The sequence below is a fragment of the Pocillopora verrucosa genome, chromosome 11 (assembly GCF_036669915.1).
Source record: "Pocillopora verrucosa isolate sample1 chromosome 11, ASM3666991v2, whole genome shotgun sequence".
Taxonomy (NCBI): Eukaryota; Metazoa; Cnidaria; class Anthozoa; order Scleractinia; family Pocilloporidae; genus Pocillopora; species Pocillopora verrucosa.
Window position 1 is genome coordinate 19752345 of NC_089322.1, and position 18126 is coordinate 19770470.

At 40.6% G+C, this 18126-nt stretch overlaps 1 protein-coding gene across 1 annotated transcript; it reads left to right on the forward strand.

The window, feature by feature from the left end:
• The first annotated feature begins 1480 nt into the window (after positions 1-1480).
• LOC131798748 (uncharacterized) lies at positions 1481-4827 on the forward strand. Its single transcript, XM_059116416.2, has 3 exons — positions 1481-1948; positions 2199-2474; positions 3994-4827. Exons 1-3 carry the CDS (start codon positions 1481-1483, stop codon positions 4825-4827), a joined length of 1578 nt encoding a protein of 525 aa, XP_058972399.2.
• The last annotated feature ends 13299 nt before the right edge of the window (positions 4828-18126 follow it).

Below are 18126 nucleotides of genomic sequence, written 5' to 3' on the forward strand. Positions count from 1 at the left end.
ACATGAGTTAGAAAGACTATGCGTGAAGGATTCCGAAGTAACGGACATAGAAAGTATGATTGAGCAGTTGAGGGCAGCCCTTGAAGACGCACAAGAAATTTTAGAGGAACTGTCTGCTTTCTTTCTATGTCGAAGTCGGAGAAGACACTGGGAAAAACGAAGCTTTTAAAGAGTCAGAAAACATCGAAAAGGACGTATGAAGAGCGATCGAAGTGGGACAAAGTGCGATAAAAGTCCGCGCGTGCAAAGTCATGAATATGAACGCTCCATTAAGCGATAACACGACCGAGAAGATCAACTAAACGAGACCGCTGGAAGATCACTAAAGAAAAAAAGTTGTGTTCTCGTTGCCTAGCCTCTGATCATAAGAGGAAAGATTGCCCAAAGGCCCGCACGTGTGGAATAGATGGTTGTTCTCGAAATCGCCACCGCCTTCTTCATGGAAGTGAAGTTTTGTCAGAAACCGCACCGATGACAATGTTGCCTCATGCTGACGATGGGAGACGCCCAGATGTTCCACGGGAGGGGGCGCCCGCGGTGACCCTGACCAGCTGTGATGCTAAAACGCCGACTGAGTCTTATTCGTCCCTGTGTGGATGAAGGCTAATGGAAGAAAAGTAAAAATAAACGCCATCCTAGACGATGCATCGAACGAAACTTTCCTAAACGAAGCGGTTGCTGGGATACTGGGACTGCAAGAGCCATTCGAAAAATTTCAAGTTTATGTGCTCAATAACACCGTCGAAACTTTTCAGTCCATGCCAATAAAAATTGAAATCGAAACTGTAGATGACAAGTTTTCAAAGGAAATAAGCACAAAAACGTGTCCGCAGAAAGTCACTGGCAATTACAATGTTGTGAAATGGAACGACCATCAGAATAAATGGCTGCATCTGACCCAGTGCAATTTTCCCAAGCCGGCAAATGATGGACTTGTCGATCTTTTGATTGGCATTGATAACGCTGAACTCCATTATTCGCACGTTGATCTCCGTGAAGCTGTATTGGTGCGCCTGACGAAAACGAGACCGCGAGAACACGATCTCACGTTATCCGTTCCTTGTCCACTAGAGAACTTATTTGGAGCGAGGGAAAAGAATCCTGTTGTGACCTTGACAAAAGCTGAAAGAGATTCTGGGTAATCGAGAAGTCTGGCACAGACCGCGATGGCAGACTCGTATTCACCGAAGAAGAAAGACTAGCCTTAGGCAAAGTGAAAGATTTCCTCAAGTACGAAAATGGAAGATATCGTGTAGCCGTCCTTTGGAAAGAAAACAAACCCGATCTCCCTGACGCTAAACCCATGGCACTCTCTCGCCTCTGAAGCACCGAAAGAAATCTGAAGAAAAACGGCCGCGTCGCCTAAGAATATCAAGCAACTATTCTGGCCTATGTTGAAAAGGGATATTTACGAAAGGTACCCTCGGAAGAACAGCCGCCAGCTAAAGTATGGTTTTTGCCCCATTTTCCGGTCGTGAGAATGGATAAATCGACAAGGAAAGTTCGAATCGTATTTGACGATGCCGCTAAATGTGATGGTATTTCCTTAAATGACATGATCCATGCTGGGCCGAAATTACAGCAAGATCTTTTCAACGTCCTTGTCCGTTTCCGTCGAAATCCTGTCGGTGTCGCTTGCGACATAAAAGAAATGTATCTCCAGATAGAGATTAAGGAGCAATACCGATCCCACTTCCAACTGTTTTGGAGAGACCTTGATCCTAACCGGGAGCCAGACGTATTCGAGTTTAGCCGTGTAGTTTTTGGAAAGAATTCCGACCCTATGGAGTCGCAGTTTGTTGGGCAGGAGAACGCTCGAAGAAACCAAGACCGCTATCCCCTTGCCACTGAGACCGTCCTTAAGTCAACCTATATGGACGATTCTATTGACAGTGTTGAAAACAATGATGAAGGAGCGGAGCTGTACCGTCAATTGAAAGCACTATGGGTAATTGCCGGCATGTAAGCCAGGAAGTGGATCTCTGATTCACCGAAAATTATTGAAGCGATTCCGACAGAAGAGCGCGCCACAGAGATCGTTATTAACGGCGGTCAAGCTCCGATAACGAAGACACTTGGAATTTCGTGGAACAGTACTGAAGATGTGTTTACCGTCACCGCTTCTGCAGTGTCCCCGGAATTTCAGATAACGAAGCGAAACGTCTTGCGTAAAGTAGCAACGATTTTTGACCCGCTAGGATTTGTATGCCCATACGTTATTATGGCCAAGATCCTACTCCAGGGACTGTGGACGGATGCGAGGCTACGACTGGGAAGACGAAGTTCAAGATGAAATAGCAGACAAAATCAGGGATTGGTTGGAGCGATTGAAAAGTCTGCAAGAGGTGAAGATTCCCCGGTGTCTACGACGTCCAGAGCCTGTCAAGTCGAAGCACATTGTGACATTTTTTGATGCCTCTCAACAAGCTTATGGTGCAGCTGTCTGTATGCGCTGCGAATACGATAACGATACCGTAATCAGTCGCCTGATTGCAGCTTAGAGTAAAGTTCACTCCGTTCACTCCGATGGCAGCACCCAGACTGGAACTCATGGGTGCGATTGTAGGCCTGCGTTTCAAACGGTCCTTGCTGACAGTCTTATACCCCGTTCACACCAAAGCTTAAAACATGGTTAAAATTTGTTTTGATAAACAGATTTAATAAGACTGGCCGTTCACACTGCGGGCGCGTTTAAGAAAACACGTCTAAAACCGTGTTTACAAAAAACATAGTTTCATTAAACTTTTACCCCTTTTTTCTAATTAAACAAAGTTTAACGAAACCATGTTTCATTAAACATGGTTAACTGATCAACCCCTTCACACCGAACAACAATAGCTGACAACAATGCAGCCTCCTGTTCATGCTCAGCCTCGCGTTCGTATAATTGTAATTGACGTAAAATGTTACAACATTATACAGCCACGACATGTAAAATGTAAACAAAATGGCAGATTGGCGAAATATTGTGCTTTTGTTTGGGAAAACATGGAGAGAAGAAAGCCGAAAAATCGAATAAAATCGCGCAAAGCTTTCCAGGCGGACGACTCTATCGATACCTCCACCGCAGATGTCTTTTTATTGTTGTTGACGCGGCAACTATTTCAATGCAGCCCAAGTTTACTTCGAGTCTGGAGTAAAAGCAGGTCTCAATCCTTATTGCAGGAGACCTGCTAAGGCTGGAGCGATAGAGAACTTAGGAATAGGCGCTTATCAGAGTGCGAATTCGTGTCTTGCAGCTGCCGTCGTCTCTGTCTTCATAGCCTGCAGCTCGAAGATATGCCGCAATTTCTAGCCACACTGGCTTTTTTCTTGTGCATAATTTTAGCTGGAGCTGGATCTTCACGTCTCCCCACTATTCAAGCAACAGGAGGGTTTCTTAGTGCTCCCAAACTCTTCCGCGCGTTTTGGTTTCTGCCGCCATTTTGAATGTGTTTTATTAAACACGATTGTTAAACTACGTCGCGAGGTAGTTTTGTTAAACATGGTTTTAGACGCGTTTTATTAAACGCGCCCGCAGTGTGAACGGCCAGTCTTGTTAAATCTGTTTATGAAAACAAATTTTAAACATGTTTAAGCTTTGGTGTGAACGGGGTATTAGTTTAATTAGACATGTTTTGATGGTGTGAACGGGGTATTAGTTTAATTAGACATGATTTGATGGTGTGAACGGGGTATTAGTTTAATTAGACATGATTTGATGGTGTGAACGGGGTATTAGAAGCACCAATGCAGAGCGTGACGTTCTACTCTGACAGTAAAGATGTCCCATGGTGGATTCGAGGGCGTGGAAAAGATTTCCAACCGTTCGTGGCCAACCGAATTGGTGAAATACAGATGTTCACTGAACCGTCGCAGTGGCAGCATGTCTCTATCGTAGAGAATCCAGCCGATTTATGCACGAGAGGGGCCTCGCCTTCAGAGTTAGCCGAATGTTCCTTGTGGTGGAATGGCCCTGATTGGCTTACAAATGATTTCAGTGAGTGGTGAAAGATAAAAGTCCCGGATAGACCTTGTAAAATGCCAGAGATAAGAACCTCGAAGAGGAAAGAGGACACGAATGCCTGTGCAACCCTTATGACGTGTAACCTTCGGAAAGAAACTGCGCCGAAACAGAACAACACACCAGGAGTGTGGAGACTTGATCCGAAACGGTATTCCAGTTGGACGCGTTTGGTTCGAGTACACGCGAGAGTGAGAAGAGTATTACACAACATGCGCAACAGAAACAACAGGAATGCAAGTATGGAACTGTTGCCCGAAGGAATAAAGGATGCTGAAGACGAAATAGTGCGCTTAGCACAGCGCGAAGCCTTCTGTGATGAGTACGACGCTTTGAGCTCAGGGAAACCGATACCAAAGAAAAGCCAGTTGATAACGCTTAACCCTTGCATCGACGATGATGGAGTTATCCGGAGTGATGGTCGATTAAAGTTCGCAGATTTTCTCCAATATGATACTAAATTTCCCATCATTTTGCCTCGTGGACACTGGGTGACGAAACTTATCATGAAGAACTATCACGAGAGAGGAAACCATGCTGCCGGAGTAAACTTCATTCTTTGTCAGTTGAGTGAGAGATTTTGGATCATCGCCGCACGAGAGGAGATTCGCGAGTGGGATCACGAATGTAATGAATGTAAGAGAAGACGAAGCAAGCCAGCTTGTCAGATTATGGCGCCACTCCCGAAAACGAGACCCCGTTTCAGCTTCAGACCCTTCGCCCAAACAGCCGCAGATTTTGCTGGTCCTTTGTACACTCTTCAGGGACGCGGAAAACACGACAGAAGAGGTGGCTGTGCCTTTTTACTTGCCTGGAAACTCTAACAGCGCATTTAGAGATGGCCTGGGGACTCGATACCGACACTTTCTTAAACGCCTTCGCCCGTTTCACCAGTCGCCATAGAGTTCCTAAGGAAGTGATAAGCGACAGAGGCACAAATTTCGTGGGTGCAGTGGGAGAGATAACGAAACTAACCAGCCAGTTAGACCGACGACACCTTCAGTGCAAGACAGCGGAACTTGGACTGACATGGAGATTCAATCCACCAGGTGATTCAACCCGATACTCCAAGAGGACGTTGGCGTTAGGACGAATTGCTGATGTGTATCACACACACTTTCACACTTTTATTTTTCATTTTCTTACATATTTACGAGATATTCCTTTGACCCGCAGATAGCAAATGCTAATCGAGGCGGGTCAAATTTGTTTATTCATTTATTTATTTATTTATTTTTTCTTTACTGACTAAATTTAATTAGACTGGAAATATAACGGAAATGAAGAAATATAACATAAAAGGACAAAAGATACGCAAGAAAAGAAAAAAAAGAAAATGACAGATGTTTGATTCAATTTTGCTGTGTTGGCTGAACGTGATGGCCACACCCGTGTAACTAAAGTTGCGTGTGGCGTCAAAACTGTCGTGAGACCAATTAATAAACTAATTCCGCTTGGAATTAATTGTTAATCACTTATTTAGAAACACACTAGGACTACCTCCCAGTGTGGGGAGGGGGAAAATGTCAAGAAGAAAGTACCGGACTGGCGTTTCGTGCGATTAGCGCACGCGCTTTGAGACATTTAAATTTGACCAGTTCGTAAGCAAGTTACGCGTACGATTTCTCGCGTGGCTTTTTTTCAGTTTTAGTCGCATTGTGGAGGTTTTTGTTTTTGAACTTGTATTTTAAGTCGTTACCGTTTTATCGTATTTTTATTCATATATATTTATATCTCTCGGATCTAAAGGCGATTTCGAAAAATCTTGTTCTGTTTCTTATATTTCTCAGCGTATGCAGTTAAAGCAAGTGGAAAACACTATGGGGGGGGGGGGGTAGAGGATTTCAATAGTAAAAATTTTTACCTAATCCCCTCCCCCCTACTTAGGCCTTGTTATATTCTTAGCACCCCCCGCAGTTAATTGGCGGTCAGATTTTTATAGTTAACAAATAGATTCCAAGTTGCCGTGCGTCTGTTCAGTAATAGATCACAGATGACGTCAAAATGTGGTAAGAACAAAAATAGTGGCACACGAGGTGCAGCTGAGTGTGTCAATGATGTTCTTACCACATTTTGACGTCCTCTGTGATCTATTACTGAACAGACGCACGGCAACTTGGAATCTATTTGTTTTATATAATAGAGAATTTAAAAAAGTTTTAATGATGATGTCATCATACGTCTGTCCTCCACTAGATCATAAGTGAGAACCAATCAGAATGCGTGCATAACTAAGCTTATTATATAATACTCCCTTGATACTCTGTTGGCGACAACAACCCCCCCCTTCCCCTCCGTTCCTCTGAATTCCTCTTAAATCCTTCGACACCCCCGTCCCAGTCCCTCGGGGGCGATCGATACTGACTGATTCCATTAGGAGAAAAATATTAGCTATTTGCATTTATCTTTTAGCGTGAATAGGGCTTCAGTAGTTAGATTATCGCATTTTTCTTCATTTAAAAAGAGTGGAAGATTAAAAAGTGCAATCGACTTGCTGGTCTTTTGCCCCACTTATTCTCAAGGTGAATTTTCATTGTTTAGTTTTTTGTAGTAACAGTTGCCTGAATTCCAGATGTCTAAAATTTAGCGACAGCTATCACTGAGATTGGTGGGCTAAAAATTGCTCATATAGCCTATCTAGATACAAAACGAATCTGAGACCGGTAACGCGAAATGCACTAAACTCGTGCATTACAAGAGTTGCCTCAAGGCAAGAGCTCGATATTTTCCAGTATCGGTGTTCAAAATTTTTTTTCTTTCTAGAAAAGGCTGATAGTTTCCCGCATTTAGCATGAATGAAAGGTGTTCGTTATCTTATACCGGTAACTATAATTCTAAGCAAAGTAAGTGACGCACACTAGTTTCAGACTCACGTTCCAATTCTTGCTGATCCCCAGAACCAGAAGCGTCATATTCGCGTTCATTAAAAGCCCAGTCACTGCTAGACTCTGAATCCGCATCTTGACTCGCACCAGATCCCCTCTGGATGAAGGATTCAGGCTCAAAGTGCTGAGTTTCATCAGAAGTCATTTCGGTCTGAGCCCAATTGTTATCGGGAGGAATAATCTGAAAGTTGACGTCAAGCAAAGATATTAGATCTTGCCTAACGAGCCCCAGTTGGTATCAGATTCAGGGTTCAAGATTGCTCCTATGTTTTTGAGTTTGAGTAGAGTCGAGTGCGACATTAATGACGCATCTTTTTTAATTATATATTCCGAATAATTATATCCTCTCCACTGATGAGCTAAGATCAGAACGACTACAGGAATGAAAGGCCAAAACTCCTGCAAATCCCTCATGTAAGAATAGTAGCATGTGCCATGTCCGTAGATCGAATGCTTCCAGCTTGAACTATGACAGTGCCATTGGGTTGTGTCCCGGGAAAGAGGAAGGGGACACTGCTCGGTGTGACAATACTGCGAGTAGATTGACGCTACAGAAGCTGGGATAAGCTCTGGGAAGATAAGCCCCTAAGCTCGTAATCTGACCTTACCTTTTTTACTTTTTTTAATAATTTTAGTAGATTATCTCCTCTCCTCAAAAGTTTCTTTCCGATGTTAAACGATTTCTTCAATTTAGCTTGAAGGGATGGCTCTTCGCCGTCGGTAATCCCATCACGGGTAAATGTTGTTCCACTGGTATATTGGCTAGTTCCAAAATAATCATCTGTGCTGTCATAGAGCCTGTTCTGAACACGCTTCAATGGAGACACAGGGATACTGCTTGTCTCTTTGAGACTTCTTGATGGTAGAGAATTTCCTACAAATAAAACAAACACATGCAAGGATTTTCGTTAAGTTCTATATGATGTAATGACATTGCAATAGCTAATATGTATCACGGTCGTAACAGTTGACAAAATACCACAAAAAGATCATGTTTGTGTCGCTATCTCGGCCTCAGTCGTAGGTAGATTAGATTTTTAGATTAAAAAGTGCGACTCGACTTGCTAGTTTTTTTAGCCCACCTATTCTCACGCCTAATTTTTATTGTTTAGCTTTTTTGTTGTAGTTGCCTGAATTTCAGTTATCACTGAGATGGGTGGGCTAAAAATTGCTCTAATAGTCTATCTAGGAACAAAACAACTCAAGACCAGAACCGCGAAATGCACCAAACTCGCGCATTGCAAGAGTTGCCACGAGGCCGATTTTCAGATCAAGAATCCATAACCTGCACAACTCTTTTCAAAACACATAACCTAATTTTTCAAGATTGCGATAAAGCGCGCCTTGTATGCCTATTAAATGTTCTGTTCCGGCAACACGTTTCCGTCTGTATGCATTTAACTCGAGCAACAAAATGAACAGAAAGCGCTTAGAATTTCGATAATTACGCAAATGAAGCAGGGATTCAACTAACCTTTGCCAAGTGCGGCAACCGCAAAAGCAAAAATCAGGATCCAAAACACTTTCATCTCAATTTTTCTAGGAAATCATCGCTGCAAAAAAACGGCGAGGCTCTCCGAAAGAAAAGTGAAGGAAATGTGACGTCATAAAGGTTGATTACCGACTTAGAAACAGTTCCTATTGATAATTGACGTGATTGATTGCTGCGCGGTTTTGCGGAGAATGCGACGCCTGAGCTTACGGGATTATCTTGTGGGTTGATTTTTTTGTTGTTGTAATTTTTTAAATATCTGACACAGCGTACTTCTTCTATAGATTTCTGATGCAAATCTTATCAAACAAATTTCTAAAAGGCCCAGCACTGGCGCGCGCAGTCTTTTTATCAACCTCGCGCAAGGTAATGTGACGGTTATTTAGGTCGTTTGAATCTTAACCGCTCTTCTGGCTCCAAGGTTTTCACCAGCGTCAGAAGCTTTGAGACATATGAGATATGAGACATTTTCGACGTAGACTTGCATCTATTCAAAGAAAACAAACCATTTCCTTTGCGAACCACCTGAGATTTCTCAATGGTTTCGTAGAAACCAATACCCCGCCTTACCCCAGTCTGCGCGGCTATGTTTGACTTTAGCGCAGATCATGCAAATAAAAGGTGTGAGCTCGAGTTGAAATGCAATCGCGAGTACGTTCTTACCGAACCGTATTCCAAAATGCGATGGCCCACAAGGGACTCGCTGCAAAGAAAAGAAACTCTACAAATAAAAAACAAACCACGGCATAAAATTTGGGTGACATTTGCTTCAAATTTTTATACTCGTCCCCAGCCCCCGAATTTTAACCCAAAATATTTATAAAAATGGCGAAATTTTTGAGGAAAATGCAAAATTACACAAAGTTATCAGTTACTTTTATCAGATGTACGCACAGATTTAAGTCATTTAGCTATTAGTCTATCTATAAATATAAAAACATATCCGAGAAATGAAAAAAAAATCCACGTAAATAGTGCTTTGAAAATATCGTACAGTCTTCTACATGTATGGATGGTTGGGAAAGTCTGGGATCTACTGATTATTTTGGCACCATATTCGTAATCTTTGAGCGAAAAATCACATGTAAATCGGCGTTTTAACATAGATAGTTTTCAGATGTTTGCGGTTCTGCAAGGCTTTCAGGTCCTTACTGTGCTTGCGATTACGCTCACCTTGGTTGGTTTCGTAGAAGCCGTGCCAAATAACGTGAGAGACAAGGAATAATAGCCACGAACAGTATTATTCCTCATTTCAGGCCCATATAAACAAGTAAGTTACCAGTAAGTCGACTGTCAAATTTTGCAAGACATGTGTGCCCAGTTTCATGTATTCTGCCATAAATTTAATCTGTTTATGTCCTCTGTCTGTTTTTACTCTGCTTGGACAGTAAACTTCTTTACGAAATGTACAAATCAGTTGAACAAGAAGTCGAAGAAATGGATGAGAGGGACAGCCTGCCTCGAGTAGGCTCTGTTTTAAAGATTCTAATAGGAAAAGTGTGCCAGAAATGCAATGTATCTAGTGTGATAGTAAATTCTAGACTTGTGCAGGAGTTCAAAACAAAGATCTGGAGACTAAATCAAGCACTAGCGAAAGCCAAAACTAAAGGAGGTAACGGGTTAAGAAAGCTCTTTTCCCAGTGGACTTATGGTAAATATTCAACCTGGAGTTTTAAAATTTATTACAATGAACTGGAGAGTGTAAGACTACAAAATGAAAACAGTGAATTGAAGGGACAGAAAAGAAAGCTTGAAGATGATTAAAGAAAAACAGTGAACACTTAAAATAAAAAAAAATGCTGCAAATAAAAAAGTGATCGCTGCGAATAACAAACGATCGCTGCGAATAAAAAGAAAACGCTGCAAAGAAAAAAATTGACTGCTGCAAATAAAAAAGTGAACGCCGTAAATAAAAAATGCAAACATTGCAAATAAGAAGTGAATGCTGCAAACAAAAAGAACACATCATGTACGCACATTACGCCTGAGGGACTGGGTAGAGTTTTGTTGACCTTCAGAGCCTACGAGTATTTCCCTCCCTTTTCCAAACATCCATTCTCGTTGAAAAACTAATCAAAGAGTCTTCGCAATGTTTTGTAGCTTTTGTGGCATTGGGGATACTCAAGAGAGTATCTGCGATCATTGTGTGGCAGGAAAAGATGTCATTGAAGTGATAGAGCACTAGCACATTCATAGCCCAGACAGCTACAAGCAACATATCCACAGCCGAGGCAGCAACTCAGATTCATTAACTCAAGGGGTTCACTCAGTAGACACAGGTCAGTGAAAATCTGCGTTTTTTCTGAATTGTGTACCCATGCAATATTCTTATTAATTTAAAAAGTTATGTTAAATATAATAAAAGCTTGCATATGTTCGGTCAAGAAATACAGAAACATCTGTCTAGAAGAGTAGACAATATGATACAAGAACAACATTGTTAAAATCAGTTCTCAAATGTGCATTGTGCAGCATTTATTTATTTATTACACCCATTTTGAAATCAGTGGTGGTCCCTGTAATGTGATTGGCTCTAATTGGTACAGTTTGTCACACCATTTTTTGTTTTAAATCGCATTTTTTCCCAGCCAATGAGGCTACACTAAAAACAAAACAACTAATCAGATTTCAAAGCTTGTTTAAAGTACCCAATCAAATTTCAGGGAAATGAAAGATAAAGAGTATCATGTTGTAAATTTTGCAACTTTTGTTTCCAAAACTCTTTTTTTTTTTCTTCCCCAAAAATGGATGAATTTAATTTCAAACCAGCTCAGTCCTGCATCAATAGAATATTTGAACTGACCAAGTCCTGTATTTGGGTGATTTCAAAATGGATGTAATAAAGTGGTAATTGAACCTCGTGTCATGTAATTTTGGTCAGAAATCATACTTTTGATTACAAATCAAACTCGATTTTGAAATCACACAAATGATTTCAACCTAAATCACATTCCACTCAGTTCAATTACCATTATTTCTAAACTGATTGACTTCTACAGGTGCAGATGCTGTAGGTGTTGAAGTTCCTTTATCAGAGGGTCCTGTTCAAAAGATTATTCTGTATAGGGCTTTACTTAAGGATAATTTGATAGCAATCTTTAAGGATCCTAAAATACCTCATGTTTATCTAGGTGTGACCTTTATTGGCAACAATGGTAGGGAGGGAGAGGGAAATTGGGCTAAACTCAACTCCTGAATTGATAACCACAAATTTCAAGGAATGTTTATTCATGTGTATGTGCAGATCAAAGCTTTTACATGTCAAAATGTTATACCTTGGTATTACAGATTGCTGATAATGTAATAAAATTATTAAATTGAATGTAATTTTCAGACTTTGCATGGTGGCATTAATGTGTATGCTAACTATTGTGTTGATGAAACATTAAAAAGTTATGCCAATTTTACAGCAATGTCATCTTTAGTTATTTGATTCAATAGACTGATCAGTGACAAGCAGTTAGATACTACATTCAGTTCACACATGAATTGCTTCACTGTAGAAGAGGTGTTCTGAGTCATTTTTTTTTTCTGCAAGTCTGTTATGTGTTGGTATTGTCTTATGGCCTCTCTAGCTGTACTAGGGTAAACCCAACCTTTAGTTTCCAAAATATTCAAATTATTCGCAATGTACATCCATATCCTCTACTTATAGTTACTATGGCACAGGAACCAAACATTCTTCATGTCAATGATATTCTGGTAGAAAGTATATAACATCTGGTACCCCATGAACAGAACTGTATGGAGACTTGAAAATCTTGTGATCAATCCAATGATCTTTCACTTTGTCCAAGTCATCCTGAAGAAGCTTTGAAAAACAGAACCACAAGTACTCCATATGAAGAGTGTTTCCCACAAAAAAAGAAATCCATAATCAACCATGTCTCTCAAAAGGTTTATCTACCAGTTTGATTTATTTTGCCTGAAAAAGGACCACCACCCCTCAATTCGTTGATTTGCAGATGATTCGTTTACATCTTTTTTCTACTACACAATTATCGCAGATACTATCTTGAGCATCCCCAATGCCACAAAAACTACAAAACATTGCGAATACTTTTTGATTAGTTTTTCAAAGAGAATGGATGTTTGGAAAAGGGAGGGAAAAAGTGGTAGGCTCTGGAAACGAGCAAAACTCTATCCAGTCCCTCAGGCGTAATGCGCACGCACGATGTGTTCTTTTCATTTGCAACGTTCGCATTTTTTATTTGCAGCATTTGTTTTTATTTGCAGCGAGCCCCTTGTGGGCCATCGTAGTTAACATGTTCCCCAAACGTCTAGACTAAGAGCAGTCCCTCCTTTTCGGTGAAGTCTGTCTCGAGATTCATTAAGATTCAGCGACTGAAAAAACGTTGTTTCTTTGTTTCGTTTAGCTTCGTTTACTTTCTGCCAGAGTTCTGCGCTGAGCATTACCCTCAATTTTTTTTTCGCTTCCTCTTTTTGACTTGCATTAGAGTCCCGTGGACAAGATCTGGGCGGCGCGCTAACATGTTTAATGTATATACTCGCACCAGAGTTCCAATCGGCACGCTAACGTCACTTTCCGCTTATTTTTACCCAGAGTTCTGCGCTTTGCGCTGAAATCCACTTTTATTTATTTGCATCCCCACCAGCCTCTTTTTGCCTCCACCCTATTGCATAAGGAAGGTCTGGCTCGAAACAAAATACCAGCGCGCACGTTAGGGTAATTCAAGGCAGATGGTGTTGTCAAATGAAGGATGCCAACCATTGGGTAAAAACTGTTCTTTATTAAAAAGGATTTGAGGAAGTTCATGAACACACGACAGAATGCGCACACTGCGAGACTTAAGTATCATGTGAATCTTACGTTCACATTTCAGTTCTTTGATCAAGGAGTAATACGGAGAGACGAAGAAAAACAATATTGCCGCAGTATTGGTAATAACATTAGTACAATGCCATAAAGACGAGAAAGCAGTCTCTTAACTGTCTGTAAATGATTGTTAATGTCTGTACATTTTTAAAGTGAACAACAAGGAATCCCTTTTTTATTTCCTTTCGCCGTATTTTTAAGGGATAAGAAAGAAAATGAAGTGTATAGGCGCACGAAATTTAAGTTTAAATCGAAGTATATGAAAAGAGAAATCATGTTGGTTTTAGCTTTAAATAGTATCCTTTGGTTTTCCTGTCCTCTGTCAAGTAGAGGTGTATAAAAAGATCCCAGTTCATGATGATAAATGGAGAAAAATAGAAAAAAAGAAGAGAGAATGAAGAAAAACAAATAAACATTGAGGACTTCTCACAAGCAACATCTTTTCAGTCCACGGCATCTGTAAAGAGCAAATGAGGTTGTTAGCGCCACAAGGTGAAGTTTTAGAACTCTGCAGTGCTAATCCTAATGTTTTCTTTTTAGTTTTTGACCATTTTTGGCCTCAATTTTTCTATCAGTAAGAATGTTGATTTATTGAACGAATTTGTGGCAGCGCTGGTGATTTTTGAAGCTTAAACATTACGTTTAGCTTACATTTCCCTATTAAGCAAAACTACAGGCCGAGGCTGTTCGCAGGGTGAGTAACGTTATCCACTGCAAAAATCTCTACCCGGTAGACAGCGAAGTACGTTTTGATGACAACTGAGTTGAAAACGTAAATTAGCCACCGTAAAGGGTGATTCGCTGGACAGAGATTTATCCGTTGGATGGCGAGATTTATCCGTTGGATGACGTTATCTGCTCTCTGAGGAACTGGGCCCAAGAGCTACAAGAGGAAAAGCGATCCTAACCTTTAGAAATTCTTGACACCATACTTGAAAACTTTACCAGTTGCACCACAATCGTTCTGGATAACAGGCTTGGCGATGTCCAACGAACAGCTGAGGTAATCCTTGGGTTCCAGGCCTAACGCGATCATCTGTAAATCGAGTGAAAGCACCAATAATTGCGATAACGTTCGACTCTTAGTATGGGATCCCAGTGATCTGACATCTGTTAACATACTACCTCAAGTAAGCTGTTACTGTTCAAGAGAACACGTGAAATTGCTCTTTAAAGTAAGGCGAAACTATCACAACTGGAACATTTACAGTACCTGCTGTACTAGGCTGACAGGAAGTGTATATTTCTTTGGGCTCTCGAAAATAATGGCTTTTGCAATCTCAATGTCGTCTGCAAGTGATGCTCTCCTCTTTCCAGAAGTCTGCTCCCTAATTGCAAGACGTTTCTCCCTGGAATTTTCCAACCTCTGCCTGTAAATCGAGTCTGGTGCAATCACCGAATAAGCAGTCTCCAGTTCTTCGGCAAAAGATACTCGTTTTTTCTTTAGCCCCGTCTCTGACTCGGAACCCTGGCTACACTCCTTGATAATGTGTCTTCGTCTGGAAGCCCTCTCCTCGAACTTCCTATTCTTTGTAGAGTCAGCAATGATCGATTTAGCGATTGTGATGCTGTCAACCAGCGAATCTCTCCTATGGGAGCTTTCCTCCTTAATAAGCCTCCTCATTTCCCAATTTCGCGAGTCTCTCCTTCTGTCGTCAGCCTCCGGACCTGTGAGTTTCCTTTCCTCGTGTTGTTGATGGGCGGTACCACCGGAGTAGGTCTGTTCATTACCCCCCAGAGTAAAGTGTGCATTGACCAAACTGACCAAATTTCCAGCAACTTTGAGAGCAAAAGAAAACAAAAGGAAACAAACAAACAAACAAACAGAAAAAACATTAAGGAACGCATTTCGGTTGCAAGTGGCAACACGCAATCTAAAGTCATAAGGACAACCAATCAGAACAAAGGTCGTCTCACAGAGAGCCAATGAAAACGTAGAGTCAAGGGAAGAAAACCACGTGAAAGGTGTGGGTGACGCAGTAGCCTTGCGATTACTTACAGAACGTCTGACTCAGAGTCGAGAGGGCCTGGTTCGAGACTAGAGTCGAGAGGTAATTTAGTGTTAACAACTGATTTGAAAACGTAAATTAGCCACCGTAAAGGGTAAAAAAGCTGACGTTTCGAGCGTTAGCCCTTCGTCAGAGCGATTAGGAGAGGGGGAGGAGATTAGGAGAGAGCCTGGTTCGAGAACTTCCGGCCGATTGTGTTGTGTTACTGAGCCTAATTCCAAGTGCCTCTCTCCTCCCAGGAGTATGAGTGCTCAGTGCCTTTCTCCTTCCAGGAGTAGGACTATATAGAAAAGAACTGAAAGGGAATTGTACCGGAATGCTAAAGGGACACCTGTCTTTATGACATATAATGTAAGTTTACACCATCCATGTACCTTGTTTCGCTGCCTTTGAGGCAACCGGTGCTAACGCTCCAACCTTTGACCCCTTCACACCTAGCCGGAGGAAAAAAAAAAAGATTAGATATCATGCAGATTACAGTTACATGGATCATATTCAAGAGGAATAGTCTACATCACTGTGGGTTCATACCCAATGATGCAAACATTTCTCAATATCACTAAGAATGATTAGATACTTTTATTTTATATAACACATCTGGTACATTACCCTGAGCCAATTTACAAGTTGTTGTTATGAATTAAAAAACCTTAACCCTTTAACTCCCAGGAGCTGATTGTTCATTCGCCCCTATAGCTGCTACACATTTCCTTATAACTTAGTTATGGGAATTTGGTTTTAGATCAAGACATCAATTTCTACCTGATAAGTTTGAGTATTCTCATTTTCTGTTCACTGGGTAATGTATAGGTATTTTTTTTTAACAAAAATAACATCACTTGGAGAGATGATTGAAAAATTTTGGGGTAAGACAACATCAGGATGTATAGTCATGTTTCAAAAATGAAAAAAAAAATCGATGCAATAGCCCTTTGAACTCTAACATCAGTATGCATATTCTCCTTACTGCTCTTTACACATTTCTTATGGTGCTGACAGGGAGAATCAAACAATCAAGAGCTTCTTTAGTTGCTGATCATTTCCTTTATTCTCATGACCTTAGGCTGTGATTCAGGGGTGATATTGTGTAGAGAAATTAGATGTTGGTCACTCTTGGGGATCAAAGGATCAATTTGCATGGAAGACTAGGACAACTTTCAACAAAAGTATTTATGTCAGCTGGCATGCTTTAAATGGTTGTACCTTCTTCCCCACAAGCAGTTGAATGAACAGGTATTAACAATCCAAAACTTGCATCATTGGACACACCTAAAAATTGCCAGATTACAAGAAAACAGATCTGTTTAAGCATCATATTAATAATCTGATCAGCTGGCAAGCTTTAAATGGTTGTCCATTTATCATTACCTTTTTTCCCAGAAGCAGTTGAATGAACAGGTATTACCACTCCAGAACTTACATCATTGGACACACCTAAAAAATGCCAGATTACAAGAAAACAAATCTGTTGAAGCATCATATTAATAATCTGATCAGCTGGCAAGCTTTAAATGGTTGTCTATTTATCAGTACCTTCTTTTCCAGAAGCAGTTGAATTAACAGGTATTAACACTCCAAAACTTGTATCATTCGACATACCTAAAAAATGCCAAATTTTAAGAAAACAGATCTGTTGAAGCATCATATTAATAATACCATCACAGACATGGTAATCAATATTCAAGATGGCTTCTCTGAGCCACTTGCCTGCTGCAAGCTTGTTGCATGCAACAAAGTTGTACTGTGTAAATCAGCCCTAAGGAGAAACTCTGTCTTAATCATTTATGAGAGTTTGAGAATAAACTGTGGTAACATGATAAAAAAAAATGCTTCTACATTTTTCTTGGACATAACGGTAGCTTGAAGCTATCAGGTCTCCCTTAGCTTTGGTCCTGAAACAGTGTTTCAGGACAGAAAATTTGTGTGGAAAAATCAGTGCATTCACTCCCCTAAACAGATCCTACTGTTAGCTTATACATTTGATTTTAAGTACCTGGAACTGCATTAAGTGTATATGCCATGGTAAATGTCTTCATGGGGGGAGGGGGTAGTGGCATTTCATACTCATTCTCTGGGGGGTGGGCCTCGTCAACTCTGATACTTGTGAGCTCCACATTTTCACGCTGCCCAGATTCTTGATCTGTGTTCAATCGTTGGCACATATGTGAGTAGTATTTCCTTGCAGGCCTGTGATTAAAAAACAGAAATACAAATTAGAACATTTTTTAAAAATTTAAATTTAAACTTGGAACTCTGTGCAGTTTTTCAAAGTAGATCAGGCTCATGACAGTCTTATAGAGAACCACATAGCAAATCATTCTAGTTCTCTAAATTATCTCAGCTTTAATGAATACTTAATAATTCATGTTCAACTGTTTCTTTGATTGAAAAACTTCCAGTTTGAAAAACTGAAACTATTTGAAGCTTCTGGACATTTGTTCGTCCCATTGCTAACTTGCAGAGATGCCTCTAATAGTATTGTTCGTGAGTGATTGCACAAAAATCTCTTCAATGATAATCCACTGCAAACTCCACTAAACAGTAATGACCAAATAATGCAACCCTATCTAACACACACTGGTCATATGTGTCATTTGCTAGGAACACTTACAACTTGAAAATTTCTGAGCATGCATCACACTTTTTTGTGGAATGTCATGCCAGTTTCAGCACATTTTTATTTTTCCTTATATCTTCATTTTAGAGGTTTTATTCCCAGGGAGAAGAAGGGGGATCGAAATCATATCAACCCTTTTATTACAGAGACAAATTTTGAAAGAGGGATGGGGTTTTCAAAATAAGACCACAAATAGCATTTCTACACTCACCACGCAAATACGAAGAAAGCAACTGTCACAGAAACCAACAAAATTCCACCAGCAATGAACATTGCCTGCAGT

Excerpts from the sequence above, each read along its gene's own strand:
- LOC131798748 (XM_059116416.2), top strand. The coding sequence starts at position 1,481 with ATGGATAAATCGACAAGGAAAGTTCGAATCGTATTTGACGATGCCGCT. Across the intron at positions 1,949-2,198 it reads GTCAATTGAAAGCACTATGG|GATTTGTATGCCCATACGTT; the intron begins GTAATTGCCGGC and ends TTGACCCGCTAG. Across the intron at positions 2,475-3,993 it reads GCGAATACGATAACGATACC|ATAAAAGTCCCGGATAGACC; the intron begins GTAATCAGTCGC and ends GAGTGGTGAAAG.